This window comes from Neofelis nebulosa, chromosome 4 (genome assembly GCF_028018385.1).
Source record: "Neofelis nebulosa isolate mNeoNeb1 chromosome 4, mNeoNeb1.pri, whole genome shotgun sequence".
NCBI lineage: Eukaryota > Metazoa > Chordata > Mammalia > Carnivora > Felidae > Neofelis > Neofelis nebulosa.
In genome coordinates, this window is record NC_080785.1 from 13,459,066 (window position 1) to 13,474,928 (window position 15,863).

The following is a 15,863-nucleotide window of genomic DNA, read 5'->3' on the forward strand; positions in this document are numbered from 1 at the left end:
CCCTGGGATGGCAGTTCTGGCCATCTGGGCTACAAAGCTGCTATTGACAGCAGGCCCAGATGCTTACTATGCAAGCCAGGTGGGAGGGTTTGGCAGCCAGAATCTTGCTCTTTCATTGTGATCAACCCATTATTCAAGCCTTCGATTCTTAATTTTTATTTTTTTTTCTGCCCACTTGTGTGTGAGCCTGCAGCAGGTAAAGCTTTGGACACAATGAATTGTTGGGGCTGTTTCTTTATAAGAGGTTCACCTTATTTTTATTTAATGTTTATTTATTTTAGAGCACAGGCAGGGGAGGAGCGGAGAGAGAGAGAGAGAGAGACAGAGGATCTGAAGTGGGTCTGCCCTGACAGCAGTGAGCCCGGTGTGGGGCTGGAGCTCACAAACCGTGAGATCATGACCTGAGCCCAAGTTGGAGGCTTAACCCACTGAGCCACCCAGGCGCCCCGTAAGAGAATTGCTTTAAACTGCTACATTCCCCCCAGCCTGAGTTATTTCATGGGGGGTCTGCAGATAATTCCTGTGTGGCGTATGCTTGCTTTGGACTGCTGAGGAGGGCACAGGGGAAGGCTGAGGGGAGGAGAGCTGAAGTTTTTGAGATAATCTCTTTTCCTTTTTGTTCTTCCGGATGAGGAATGAATTACTACCCGTTCCTCCCTCAGCCGCTAGCCACCACCTAAAGTACATCTAAACACCTGTTTCATTTAGTGAGTCTAAATGCCCCTAAGTTTATGGATTTGAGATCACTCACACACCAATTTTAATCTCCATACGGTCTCCAAAAGTCCACACCGTATAAGCATGTTCTTTTCCACAGCAGACATGAGGGGGCACGGCGGGATTAAGGTTAGGTGTGGTGTCTGAGACCCAGCTTGGAGCATGGCCCACGTCCCCTGACTTGTGCAAATCGTAAGTGGCTCCAGCCGTGACAGGGGCAGTGACAAAGTAGAGTGAGAACGGAAGATGTGGGACATAATTTTGAGATGCAAAGAGCAGTCCTAAGCACGGCCAGCTCAGAGGGCAAAGAGAGGGCGCTTTCTGCCAACCAACCAGGAGGTCCTTAGAATGATTAACTGCCACATCCTTTCCCAGAGTTCCCTCAGATGTCAGTGGAATGCAGTTGTGGTTAATTTCATTAATCCCACGTTGGCAGAATCTTCCCCGGCTGTTGGTGATTCACCTGCTTGTGGTTTTCAGGGAAAAGTCAGTCTGTGGCCATCTGCTGTGAATTCTGTTTCTTAAGAGAGTCAAGCAGGAATAAGAACCATAACACCCACCAGTTACTGGGTCCCCACTATGCGGGGGGTTTCGGGGACCTGGTCTCTAATCCTTCTGACGCTGCTCATCACGGTAATGGCTCGGGGGGGTTGGGGGGGGTGGGCAGGAGAAGATGCCCTGAATTCACGGAGCAGAGAGGTCAGAGCCCAGAGGCCAGCCAAGTCTCCAGGGCCAGTGCTCCCTCCTCACACCGCTGCCCAGGGTAATACGATACAGAGTCTGTGAACTGGAAGGGTTTTTCCACTTGAAATTAATGCATCGGAATTCAGCCATGGATTGGTTGAGGGCTGACTTGAAATCACCAGGATTGATTTCTTCCTGCCCCAGGTTTCTTTATCCTGACTCTTCTTTTGCTTCGCGCATACTCTCACCCTAGGTGGTTTTAAAATTATTTAAGACCATTTAAGACCAAAAATCAATAGAAGCTATTTCCGTTTCTGGTGTTTGGAGGCTGAACCAAATAATCTTCTGAGGTTTCTTCCCTCTCTGGCATTTGGTGACGCCCGCCCCGCCAAGGAAATGGTTCTGTAGAGGGAAGGTGGGGAGGGGAGGCGCCACGTACCCCTGGATTCTTGCCTTTCTTCCCGAGACAAAGTTCCTTTTTACTTCCCAGCTAAAACCAGGGCTCGTGTCTATGCTGATGAGACGATGGAATGGGTGAAAAATCAAGGCATATGTTGGGGAGGGAAAAGGGGGCACAAGGCTCTGCTCCTGAGGTCAGAAGGAGCTGTAGGACGTGTGCTGATGCAGCCACCGATAGCAAGACCTCAGGAGGAAATCCTTGATTGGAAACCACCCAACGGGAGGGAGGAGGGGGAAGGAAAGTCACGCGTTTCCCGTTAGAGATTATTTCGGTGAAGATCCTTGCTCTGTCTACTTTAAATACTTTGAGATGAACTTTGTAACAGGCAACAGCAGTAACAGCCCACATCTGTTCTCCCAGAGCAGTGGTGGTGCCGAATCACCTCAGTGTACACGGAAACAGTCCCGTTTGCAGTAGATGGGACAGAGCAGATCTCGCCCAGTGCAGGAGTTCATCAAACATCAACCCTGGGAGGCTCTGCCGTGGACACAGCTGCCAGGCTGACCTTCCGAACCGTGGAGAGGCAGGTTCAGACCATCTGTCCATCTGCACCAGGCTCAGCCTCGCCCTCTGGCTTCCCCTGGATGACTGGGCTGCCTGCGCAATAAGCTGGGAGTCCAAGTTCCACGGGGACATACATATTTGCCTTTGCATGAGCCCAGCCCCTGGCACTGGCTGCCAATTATGTTCTGCCAATATTTATTGAATGGCCGGCTGGACGTACATAATGCAGATTGCCACATGTGACCCTCGTGCGCTCATGTGGCCCTTTCCCATAGGTTGTCTTTGCAGCTAGAGATGAGGCTGGGCCTCCAGGTGGGCCCACGGTTGCGAAGGAGAGAAAGTGAGGCGGGAAAGCCCTTGTCATTGTCAACTCGTCTCTTTTTGATTGATTACCCCTCGGATGAGCCCTTCTGTAGAATCCTTTTGGGCCCCAGTTTCCTGGCTGAGTTCTAAAATATGGTGAGGGTATTTGGGAAGCCAATAATAGTCCGAAGACCAAGACCGGGGTAGTTAGCATTCAATGGGAAGTTTTTCTGGCATGCAATGGGTTTTATTTTTACAGAATCACTTGTCTTTAAGTCTCTACAAATTTTATATGTAAACTGGCTTCCAATTTTTGTGAATGGTGTAATGTTTCTGGAAAGGATGACCTTTAGCCATGATGCCTCGTTATTACCCTACTTAGTGTAGATTGCCCCCATTTATTTTCCTTTTGCAAAGTCCTTTCTGCTTACCTTATGTTTTTTTCACATCCCTATCATTTAAATTATGTTCTCCAGTTTGTTGAAATTTTTTAAACCTCAGAAAAGTTGGCGGAATAGTACAGTGAATACTTCGAGCCCGTCCCCATTTGTGGACATTTTGCCATATTTGCTTTATGCGTACACATCTCAGCTCTAATGTGGAACGTGCATTCCTAAAAGTCACTGTGCTGTGAAAGACTTATGGTAAAAGTCACAAGGTTTATGGAGAAGATGGGGTCAGGGCACAGCGCTCAAAAACTGTCAGTGACACATTTTTTTTTTTTTTAAAAAAGCGAACCAAATAAAAATGGTAGGACAACTTTACATATGATAACTAGTTAGGAGATGCATAAGTACTCAAAGTTTGGCACTTTACCTTAAGACACCTGGGGAGGTGGAGCCTGTGATTTATGGTGAAATGAATGGAAGCGGAGCTGTGTGACATTTGATGGACAACAGTAGGCCTGGAAGTGATAGTCAGGGCTCTTAACTCTGAAGAAGGTAATGTGTGAGTGTTTGAGGTTGGGGGGGGGGTGTGTTTTGTGTATTTCCGTGCGTCTCATTTCAACTGGGTGCAGTTTTCTGCATTCACATTGTGATCCTTGTGATCAAAATCACCTATCAGCAAACAGGAAATCCCCTACGATCAAATGGCTCCCTAATGTATCAGTTGCTTTGGATCGAATTCAGCTGGCGTTATAGCAGAACTGACTATATATAGAGGTGTGCTTATCTTTTTCTGCTGAACTATTTGACAGTAAGTTGCAGACATCATAACATTTCTTTTCTGAATACTTCAGTACAAATCTCCTAAGAATAAGGCCGTTTTTCTACATGACCACAATATCATTACCAATCCCAGGGTAATTCACCTACATTAATTGATCCGTTACCTTCTTTTTTTAGTTAATAAACATTTTTTTTTACGTCAGTTTCAGATTTACAGAAAAACTGAGAAGAACGTGCAGAGGGTCCCATATCCCACCTTTGCACCCAGTTTTCCGTTTTATTCACATCTAGCATTAGTGTGGCATGTTTGTTACAATTGATGAACCAATATTGATAAATAATTATTAACTAAAGCCCATAGTTTACATTAGGGTCTACTCTCTGCATTGTACATTCTCTGGGTTTGAAAAATGCACGATGTGGGGCACCTGGGTGGCTTAGTCGGTTAAGTGTCCGACTTCAGCTCAGCTCGTGATCTCATGGTTCCTGAGTTCGAGCCCTGCATCAGGGTCTGTGCTGACAGCTCAGAGCCTGGAACCTGCTTCGGATTCTGTGTCTCCCTCTCTCTCTGCCCCTTCCCATGCCCCCCCCCCCCCCGCACCGGGAATAATCATCAAAAAAAATAAAAATGATTGCTTTAAGTACGTATAAATATTTCATGAGGATTTGATAAAAGGAGTTTTAACATTGTTTAACAAAGCACACCAACTGTGAAAGAAATATAAAAGTTTTATCCTTGGGGTGTCTGGGTAGCTCAGTTGGTTAAGTGTCCAACTTTGGCGCAGGTCATGATCTCGTGGTTCGTGAGTTCAAGACCCACATCAGGCTCTGTGCTGACAGCTCAGAGCCTGGAGCCTGCTTCGGATTCTGTGTCTCCCTCTCTCTCTGCCCCTTCCCACTCATGCTCTGTCTCTCTGTCAAAAATAAAGAAACATTAATTTTAAAAAAAATGAAAAGAAAAATGCACAATGTTACATACGCGCTGTAAGAGTATCCTACAGAAAGGGTTTTATTGCTGTAAAAATCCTCAGTGCTCCCCCAACTAATCCTTCCTTATTTGCTGATCTTTTTACTATCTCTTAATTTTTTCTTTTCATGGATGTAACAGAGTTGGAATTATATAGTATGTAGCCTTTTCAGATTGGCTTCTTTCTCTTAGCAACATGCATTTAAGGTTCCTTTATGTCTTTGTGGCTTGATAGCTCATTATTTCTGAACAGTATTTTATTGTCTGGATGTTCCACAGTTTGTTTATCCATTCACCAACTGAAGGACACCTTGGTTGCTTCCAGTTTGGGACAATCAGAAATAAAGCTGCTGTAAACCATGGGCAGGCTTTCGTGTGGACCTAAGTTCTCACTCTTGGGATAGATGTGAAGGAGCATGATTGCCTGATCATACGGTGAGAGTATGTTTAGTTGTAAGGAAATGCCAAACTGTCTTCCAAAGTGGGTGTACCATTTTGCATTCCTACCAGCAACAAATGAGACTTCCTGTTGCTGCGTGCTCTTGCAATTAGCATTTGGTGTTTTCCATGTTCGGGATTTTGACCATTCTAATAGGCATGAGAAGAATCTTGTTTGGATTTGGAATTCCCCAATGACATGTAATTTTGAGCATGTTTTTCATAATCTCATTTGCCATCTGTGTATCTTCTTCGGTGAGATCACTGGTCTGATCTTTTGTCCATTTTTAATATTTTTTTAAGTACACTCCACGCCTGGCATGGAGCCCAACATGGGGCTTGACTGAACTCACGACCCTGAGATCAGTACCTGAGCCGAAATCGAGTCAGATGCTTAACCGACTGAGCCACCCAGGTGCCCCTTGTTCATTTTTTAAGTTGGGTGTTTATATTTTTCTTAATGTTGTGTTTTAGTTCTTTGTATATTTTGGATTTAAGCCTTTATCAGGTATGTTTTTACAAATATTTTCTCTGTCTATGGCTTGTCTTTATTCTCTTCATAGTATCTTCCACAGATCAGAAGTTTTTAATTTTACTGAAGTACAACATACCAATTTTTTTCTTCATGGATCGTGCTCCTGGTGTTGTACCTAAAAACTCATTGCTAAACTCAGGGTCACCTAGATTTTCTCCTTTGTTACCTTCCAGAAGTTTTATAATTTTGCATTTTGCATTTAAGTATACTATTCATACTGAATTAATTTTTGTGAAAGGTGTAAGTTAAGTTCTGTGTCTAGATTCTTTTTTTTTTTTTTTTTTTTTTGCCTGTGGTTATCCATTGTTGAAGAGATAATCCTTTATCCATTGTATGGCCTTTGCTTTGTTGGCAAAGATCAGCTGACTGTATTTGTGTGGGTCTGTTTCTGGGCTCTGTGTCCTGTTCCGTCGATGTGTCTAATCTTGTCTAATCACTGTCTTGATTACTGTGGTTTTCATGGTAAGTCTTAGAATTGGTTAGTGTCAATCCTCACTTTTTCTTCAGTCTTGTGTTGGCTGTCTGGGGCCTTTGCCTTTCCATATAAACTTTAGAATTAACTTTTCAATATCCACGAGTAATTTGCTGGCATTTGGATTGAGATTGCATTGGATCGCCAGCATAAGGAAATGTGAAATCCCTATGCTCAGATCGTTCTTTAATACTTCAATTGTGTTGGGGCGCCCGGGTGGGTCAGTCAGTTGAGCATCTGACTTCCGCTTGGGTCATGATCTTGCAATTTATGGGTTCAAGCTCTGTACCAGGCTGTCTGCTGTCAGCATAGAGCCCACTTCGGATCTTCTGTCCCCCTCTCTCTGCCCCTCCCCTGCTCACTCTTTCTCTCAAAGATCAATAATCTTAAAAAAGAAAAATACTTCAGTTGTGTTGACTCTAGTTCAGCAAGCAATGTGTCAAAACTGACTATATAAAGATATACTTTTTTTTTTCCTGAGCCTTTTGATAGTAAATGCAGACATGATGATCCTTCTAAATTCTTGAGTATAAACCTCCTAAGAAGGACATTTTCTTACATAACCACAGTATCATTACCCCTAGGATAATTAACATTAATTCATTAGTTGGCTCTTTAAAAAATGCCTGCCTGCAATAAAGCTGTTTTTCTTTCATTATTGTTATTACTACGTAACACCCATCCTGTACCGTGCTAAGCAGTGTGCCGTGTTGGGATGTGACGATCAACGAAGTTCCTGTCTTTAAGAAGTCCCGTCTCCTGTGGAAATAGACCTCTAAGACAGTGATTACATAGGCTGGCATGAGGACTGAAGTAGCTTCGTCTACTTCATTTACTTTCCTTTCATTCAAGGAGGGTGTCAGTAGGTAAAGGTGAGGGTAACTGGTCCCAGAGCAGTACTCTGGAACCCGTGCTCATTCCGTGACTCGCCAGCCTGACCCTGATGGAACTTTCCCCTGAGGGACTTACATCCATCTAGAAGTTAAGACTGTAACTACCAGGATGTCACTCCCTCCATCTGAGTCTGTCAGTTTCTGTAGCGCGAGGACCGGACACGCACAGAGGGACGAGGGTGGCGGCTTTGAGAGCCACGCTGAGGAATGGGGGCTTTCTTCTACAGGTCAGCGGTGTCAGGTAACACGTGGGTTTGGCCATGAATACCAGGGACCCAAAGTAACAGTGGCTTAATCAAGATAGGAGTTTATTTCTCTTTCATGCAACAGGAGATAGCTAGCCTAGGGCTGGAATGCTGGCTCAGTCCAAGCAGCCATCCAGGGACCTAGATTCATGATGGCTTGTCACTACATCCACATTCTAGACAGCAGGATGGAGGAAGGGACAGCACGTACACCTGCCCTTTAAGGTACTTTTTGGCAACCATACACCTCACTTCTGTCCGTTTCCCATTGGCCAGAATTGACTCATGTAGCCGTACCTACAGGCAAGAAGGTACTGAGGAACGTAGTTGTGATTTGGCTAAATATAGGAGGTTTTGTTCCCTGTAAGAGTGGATATTGAGGGTCAACTTGCAGCTCCTTGTGCGCTGGCATTTCTTAAAAAAAAAAATGTCTTCAGTAAAATTAGTCCCTTAAGATGCTTCTTCCCCCCACTTTGGTGGGCTGTACAGGAGATGCTTGTTAAGAATAGGTTTATTAGCCCCCAAAATTTGGAAACATTAAGGTCTCGTAGAGGTCCACAAAGCAGAGTAACATACTAAAGGCTCTGAGAAGTTCTGCAGTAAAGAAATGTGTCTATCCTTGTTTACCCTAAGATAATTTGGCCAAAATCCCTTTTGAAAAATGTGTTTTGTTTTGTTTTTGTTTTTGTTTTGTTTTTGTTTTTTTGCAGAAGCTCTGTCAACAAAAGCTTTGGGAAACACTGCTTTGGGAATTGTTAAAGATCTCTTAGTTAGCCCCGATGAAGACATTTTTACGGTAGTTCTATTCCTAGGGATGTTGTCGACGGAAATGTGTGCATATTGTATCAAAGTTTAATCGAAGAAACAGAACCGCTAGGAGATGTCTAAAGGGATTTATTGCAAGAATTTGATCTTATGCAGTTGTGGGAGCTAGGTAGGCAGGCTGTATAAGGCTGTGGTCTTTCTGCCTGATGAGGGAGCTGGAACTCTATTGGGCCGGCAGTTATGGAAGAAGAGAGTATAGTTGGGAACATGGAGAGAAGCTGGAACTCATGTACAGGAACCCGGGTCAGTCTGCCTCCAGCTTTCAGGATGTGGGTGTCCTGATGAAGTTGATGCCCTTCATTGTGGAACTAAACACACACCTGGCTTAGGAGTCAGAGAAGGTGAAAGAAGATCCAGGGGAAGGTGGGTCCAGCATTCACGGGCCTGGCTGCCACCCCCAGACCCCCGAGGTGGTCCGCAGACGAGCAGTAATGCACATGAGCTGCCTGGTGCTCCTTCCCCAGCCTCCTGATGTGCATACAATATGCCGACTGCTGCCCTGCCATATCACTCCCACATCCCACATCCCACCCGTCTCACCTGGAATTCACGAGGAAGGCAATTCTGAGAGACGTAGTTCGGCCTAGCCAGGCTGACCTATTACAAAGCCACCCCACATGTGTTCACCAGATGACTTAAGTATAAGACGTTTGGTAGTGGTCTGTTTGTAACAGCCTCAAATTGGAAATAAGCTAAATGCACATCAACAGTGAAATAGATAATCTGTTACATGCATAGGATGGAAGTAGCTTCGTGGATCCGCATGAATGAATCTTGCAAAGAATATTGAGCAAAAGAAGACCCAAAAGAATGTAAACTACAATTGCATCGATATAGATTTCAAAACAGCCAAGCGGATTTACAGCGTTAGAGGTCAAGATAATAGTTCCCGTTGAGAGAGGGTCACGAGGGGGACAGCGGGGCTTCTGGTGTACAGAAGGCTTCTCCTTCTTGGTCTGGGTGCTGGTTACGCAGGGATGTGCATGTTGGGGAAATTCACTGAGCAATAGTTAGGATTTGTGTGCTCTTCTGTACTTAGCTGTCAGGAAAAAAATTTTGTTTCTTTGTTTTAAATGTTTATTTTGAGAATGTGTGAGCAGGGGAGGGGCAGAGAGGGAGAGAGAGAATCCCAAGCAGGCTCCATGCTGTCAGTGCAGAGCATGATGGGGGGCTTGATCCCCAGGCCGTGAGATGATGCCTGAGCTCAAAATCAAGAATTGGATGCTCAACCGACTGAGCCACCCAGGCACCCTGGTGGTGTTTTAACAAGTTTTTTTGTTAGAAGTCATGGATCGGCTGGGTTGGAGGAAAGAAACAGCGTTAGGGCTCTCTGAACCCATTATGGAGTGGCAGCGAGGGAAGAAGGCAGTGGATAAGAGAAGAGGCAGGTTGGGTAGGCGAGGAGGACAGAGTCTACCTGAGGGACACTGCAGCAGCCCTGTCCCAGGCTGTCCCTTCCTAGGCCAGCCACCTGTTCCCATCGCAGAGGGTTAGGGCCGTGTACACAGGCTGAAGCAGGAGCTCGCCAGCAGAATCCCCATGTGCTCCGAGGCAGGGACCATGATCCTGTATATCGGGGATAGGCCCCAACACCCTTATAAGTTCCCTGGGTGCCCTGATGCACTCCACAGGCCGAAAGCCACTGAACCACAGAGATAGTAGACGTGCACGGAAGGGGAAAGATGGAAATCCCTTTATCCCCAAGTTCACCCCTCTTTCAGTGTGCAGCATGCTTTTCCTTGTCTTTAACCCGGACACGCACAACATCATTCTATCCTTTCTGTTTTATAAAATCCTAATTCCCCTTTACACGCTTTTGGGTTTAGCTCTTTGTTAGAGCCCTGATTCCTCTCTTGAAAGAAAACTATTTGAAAGCACCTTAGGCTCTGAAGGTGAGGCCAGATAACCCTCCGTGGTGTCTGCCACGTTTGGAGACTGGACCCATATGTAGTAGACTGATTATGCAGCTTCTCTGATGCTTGGAGTACGATCTGAAAGCACTGTTGGCTGGATTATTCACGGCATCTCTAATGCCTAGGAAAGTAGGGTTTGGGGTAGTGATAAGAAGTTTGTTCTAAAATAAAGTGTCATAATCCGTCCCACCCCTGTTTATACTCACAGGGCCATTGCCTACTCCTGGGCAGGTCACCCAAGGCCTGCCGCATCTGCTGCCCTCACACCGCCCCCCCCAACTCTTCCCACCTTTCTCTGCCCTCGAGAGGGTCATTTCACATGTTTCTTTCCCACTTGGCTGAGGCCTGTGCCAGGTGCTCAGAGCACAAGGGAAGTAGGCGAGCCTCTGTCTTCAAGGAATATATATTCCTCTTGTACTGGATACTTGGGAATTTGTTTAATTTTCTCCCCCTCATTGTAGTTGGGAATTAAAAGCTAGAAGCAATCTTACAGGTGAGTCAGCCTCCTCACGTATTGAATTGTCTTCATTTTACAATAAGGAAACCGAGGATCCAAGAGCTTTTACCAGAGGCCACACAGCTTGTGACAAAACCAAGCCTTGGAGCCAAGTCTAGCCTGGGCTAAGTGCGTATTTAACTGCTCCCCCCACACCGCTGTCAGGTGACTGGTCTAGCTTCATGCAAGGAGTCCAGGCCCGGCCTGGAAACCAGCTCTTTTTTTTTTTTTTTTTTTAAGTTTATTTATTTATTTTGAGAGAGAGAGAGAGAATGAGCAGGGGAGGGGCAGAGAGATTGGGGCACAGAGGATCGGAAGCAGGCTCTGTGCTATCAGTATACAGTCCAGTGCAGGGCTTGAACTCGAGAACCATGAGATAATGACCTGAGCCAAAGTCAGACACTTAACCCACTGAACCCTTCAGGTGCCCCCAGAACCCTAGTTCCTGGCAGCCCCTGCAGCACACCAGCTCAGCTGGTTAGGGGTGACTCTGAGCAAGTGTTCTATTTGTCCCATTGTTTCCTCGGATGTAAAAATGGGAGAACGTTGAAAATGTGGTAGTTGGTTGCACAGCTGACTATACTAAAAGCCGTTGAGTTGTTTGCTGTAAGTGAGTAGATGGCACGGTGTGCGAATTGTATCTCAAGCTGTTAGAAAAATAAAAATAAACTCACGCATAGCTCGATACTGTTATTTTGAAAAATTTTGAACACACAAGAAAACAGTAGGGAATATTCCGTATGTGTTCTGTCCGTGTTCTGGGTAACAGTGCTGTTGTGCAAATCTCCGATTCCCTCAATCTGATAGATGCTCATCGCTGCTCACATTCTCCTCTCTCATAGCGTTTATCCCCTGGAACTGTAATCTGTGGTCTCCTTGTTGATCTCTGGATTCTAATCTCTTTGCAGTCAGGGACTATGTCTTATTTGGCTTTGTAGCTCCAGCATCCAGCTTGGTGAAAGGTCAGTAACTGATGATGAGTGAATGAGCCCCAAGGTTCTGGAAGCAAAGAATTGAAGGCCAAGCCTTGGATATGGGCCTCACCTAGGGAGAGAAGAGAAAGACTTTGGGGAGGAAGCAGAGCTACCTAGACAGAGAAGTAGGGAAAAAACCAAAATAGTATTTTCTCATGGGAATCAAGGCAAAAGAGGAATACACTTTTGAGGAATTCTCAAATTCCACAAAGAGGTCAATGACAACGTGAATTAAAAAGAGTTCAGGGTTGTCAGAGTCATCAGTAGCTGTAGAAGGACAAGTTGGAACAAGATCTCAGGGGGTTAGGGAAAGGAGACGGGGGTAAGAATCATGCCCTCGGAAGTAAGGCCATGAAAGGAAGGACGTTTGAAAGTAGCTATGCAGAATGGAGCACCAAAGACCATATCGTCACTAGAAAGAATGTGCTCCTCTCTCGGCAGAGGGCAAGGCTCCTTTAAGGCCTGTCTCCTGGCCCTCTGGAGTAACTGGGGAACTCTGCCAGCGTGTGGGTGGTGGATGAGATGACCCACTTAAGCGTCTTGGTGGCTGAGCCAGCAGTGCATGTATTGGGCAGCCGTATGCCCTCAGCCCTTGTACTACGTCCTTTTCTTTGAATGACTTTGTTTCTTTTAACTTGTCACCTTCCTTTCCCACAGGGAACATGGTGGAATGGTGCTTACCTCAAGATATTGACCTTGAAGGTGTTGAGTTCAAGTCTATGGCCAGTGGGTCCCATAAAATTCAGTCTGACTTCATGTAAGTATTTCAGAATGTAAATCCCTGTACCATTTCTCTCTTCTCACAGACTTTCCCCACAGCGTAAGGGCTCTCATCAGGGGCTCTTCCAAAGGTGTGTAGAAATGCCCTGAAAATATAGATAGATAGATTTGTGTTTATATCAGTTTTCCAGCAAGAAGGCCCCCAGCTTTCATTAGGTTCCCAATGGGTTTCATGACCCCCAAAAGTTAAGAACTATCAGAGGTTCTCTCTCCCTTTTAAGAAAACGCTAGGTCTTACTTGAGGTTTGGCTTTGTTGAAAGAATGGACTTTCAATACAGTTTGGGTTAACTTAAGCCATTTGTGGGCTAAAACTTGAAAGTCCAGCTTTCAGTAAGGCCAAGTTATAGTCCTGTGTAATTAAGATTCGTGTGAGGAGCAAACGAATAGAACACGAGGGTAACGAGAGTAGCTTTAATCTTCTCCCTGGGCTGAAACCATGACAGAAGTGTAAGAAAGGGGGAGGAGATAAAGTGACAGCTGTGGTCATCGGCCCTGTTAAAAATCTCAGAGACTCAGGAAGTGAGGAAAGAATCGACGTGGCTTATGCTACTAAAACAGAGCGCCCTTCCAGAGGGGCCTGAAGATGAATCTTTGTTTTGGTTCCTTATGGCATCAGTAGTTATGCAGGAGCGAAGGGATCTGTCCATGGTCATGGGCAGTGCAGCAGCAGATTTGCCAGAGGTCAAGTCCTAGCTCCTGCTGGGTGACCCTTGGTGAGTTGGGTAATCTCTTTATACCTGGGTTGTCTCCTCTGTGGGGTTGAGTGGCCTGGACTGACATCCCCTTTGGTTCTAAAACATTGGTCTTCAGGCTGAGAGCTGTGTCATGCAGACCCCTGGACGCAGCTCTCTGTCTTCCTCGGGGCTGCATCTCACATTAAAAACCAAAGCCAGGGGCGCCTGGGTGGCTCAGTCGGTTAAGTGTCCGACTTCAGCTCAAGTCATGATCTCGTGGTCTGTGAGTTCGAGCCCCGCCTCGGGCTCTGTGCTCACAGCTCAGAGCCTGGAGCCGGCTATGGATTCTATGTCTCCCTCTATGTCTGCCCTTCCCCTTGCTCACATACTCTCTCTCTCTCTCTCAAAAATAAAAAAATAAACATTAAAAAAAATTTTTTTTTAAACAAAACAAAAACCGAAGCCAAACAAAATTTCTCTTCTCTGATTTTGAGCCCCACGACGCATTTGGTCCGTTTTAGCTATTTCCGAAAGGGACCCTTCTTCGGCCTGGCCTGCTTCGCCAACATGCCTGTGGAAAGTGAGCTGGAGCGTGGTGCACGTATGAAGTCTGTGGGCATCCTGTCTCCGTCCTACACCCTGCTTTACCGGTACATGCACTTCTTGGAGAACCAGGTTCGGTATGTGGCTCGCATACATGTGCGGGGTGGCCGTGGGAATCTGCCAGCCAGGTGTGTGTGTGTGTGTGTGTGTGTGTGTGTGTGTGTGTGTGTGTGAGAGTGATGAGTCCTCAGAGACATAGGTTGTGTGTCAGAACAGCAGATGCCCTTGCTCGAACATCCATGGCCACATTTCACACCTCAGGTGGTGGTCTTTTCTCTGTCAACCCAACTCATGGCCTAAAGACTCTTCATGCTGGGGCGGATTTGCCTTCGGTCTGTGTCAATACTGTCCTCAGTTTTGTTGAATGACATAATCTGTTAATAAGTACGTGATCTTTGTTTACCCTAAGCCACAGCAATTACCTCCTTCACCCCAGGTGGGCAAATAGACTCTAAACTCTTTTTAAGCCTCATCATTCATTATTCGGGGTCATTATTACTGCTTGTGGTAATAGGAAGGGAATCTTTAACAGAAGCAGTGAAACTATTCGTTATCTTCTGTAGTTTTTCATTACTCTCATTTCAGATTTTGAGAGAAATCTATCCCTAATCCCTGAGGCACTATTAAAATCTTAGCACCTTTGCCTCTTTTCGGGTACACACATGTGTATACTTTTTAAAAAATATATATACTTGGCATCATACTATGTATACACTTTTATACTTTTAGAATTTATTTGAATTTTTTAACATAACCGTCATTCTTGATGACGATCTTTGAAAGAACATGAAATTTGTTGCTTGTGGGAAAAAAAGTTTATTATTTAAAATGTATATAAAAGTACAAAGAGGGGCATCTGGGTGGTTCAGTCAGTTAAGCATCTGGTTCTTTTTTTATTTTGTTTTAATGTTTGTTTATTTTTAAGAGAGAGAGCGAGCAAGCACACAAGCAGGGGAGGGGCAGAGAGACAGGGAGACAGAATCTGAAGCAGGCTCCAGGCTCTGAGCTGTCAGCACAGAGCCCTATGTGGGGCTCAAACCCATGAACTATGAGATCATGACCTGAGCCGAAGTCAGACACTTAACCGACTGAGTCACCCAGGTGCCCCACTTTTTATTTTTTTAATGTTTAGTTTTGAGAGAGAGAGAGAGGGACAGACAGACAGAGTGCAAGTGGGCGAGGGGCAGAGAGAGGGAGACACAGAATCCGAAGCAGGCTCCAGGCTCTAGGCTCTGAGCTATAGTGGCGCTCGAACCCATGGCCTGTGAGATCATGACCTGAGCCAAAGTCAGATGCTTAACTGAGCCACCCAGGCATCCCCAATTCTTTTTTTGTTTGTTTGTTTTTTTAATGTTTTTCTATTTTTGAGAGAGGCCAAGTGTGTGTGTGTGTGTGTGTGTCCCTTTTGATCTATAGATAGATCTTTTATTTTTAATTTCAGGAACGTTTCCTCCTGTAAGAAAATATTCCACTTTTCCATTCCATTTTTTTCCTTCTTTATGCACTGGTTAGGCATATGTCTTCTCTGCATTATCCTCCGTGTATATCATTTTATCATTTTGATGATTATTTTAATAATTCTGTAATGCTAGACCTGTTCTCTAAGTTGTCTTCATTATTCACTATGGTTGTCTGAGTCCTGACGTCAGCTCAGGTCATGATCTCACGGTTCGTGAGTTCAAGCCCCGCGTCAGGCTCTGCGCTGACAGTGTGACCTGTGCTCACTCGTTCTCTCTCTCTCTCTCAAAAAAATTAAACTTAAAAAAATAAATAAAATATTCATTATTCAGTGTGGTTGAGCATTTAGCGTGTTGTTGTTCACTGGTAAGTTCACTTGGTAAGTTCACTGGTGAAACCGTGGTTCTCTTATTGAGAATCCCCTTGCCCGTTTTCCTCCGTGGCTCCTAGCTTTGCCTCCTAGGAGATTTTGTACCCATTTTCTGCCACAGCCACTTCTGAAGCAGGCATGGGGGAACGTGATCTCCCTGAGGCTGCACACCTAGAGAGCACATTTCTTGCTGGTGTAGGTTGGTGGGTGTAGTGGTTTCTTTAAGGGTGGAGCAGTCACAGGCTTTTATAGGCCAGCCACATGACAATACAGATCCCTCAAAAACCGAATAGGCTTCTGGTCTGTTTGCTTCTAGTCGGTCCCAAATTAAAGTATCTGTTGCAAAGGATTCTTTTCGGTCTTAGTTTTTAAGTCAGTGGAC

The 15,863-nt window shown here is 45.3% G+C and overlaps 1 protein-coding gene across 6 annotated transcripts in view; it reads left to right on the forward strand.

Moving 5' to 3' along the window:
- Window positions 1–15,863, forward strand: part of DENND11 (DENN domain containing 11) — a 55,830-nt gene that overhangs the window by 3,802 nt on the left and 36,165 nt on the right. For 5 of the 6 annotated variants that reach the window (XR_009260188.1, XR_009260189.1, XM_058724061.1 and 2 more), the window contains exons 2-3: window positions 12,253–12,352; window positions 13,572–13,730. Coding sequence is in view for 4 of the 6 variants with exons in the window: in XM_058724061.1 (XP_058580044.1) it covers window positions 12,253–12,352; window positions 13,572–13,730 (259 nt within the window). In the remaining 2 variants the exon portion in view is untranslated. The remainder of the gene's footprint in view (window positions 1–12,252; window positions 12,353–13,571; window positions 13,731–15,863) is intronic. The other variant, XM_058724062.1, reaches the window with a different exon arrangement.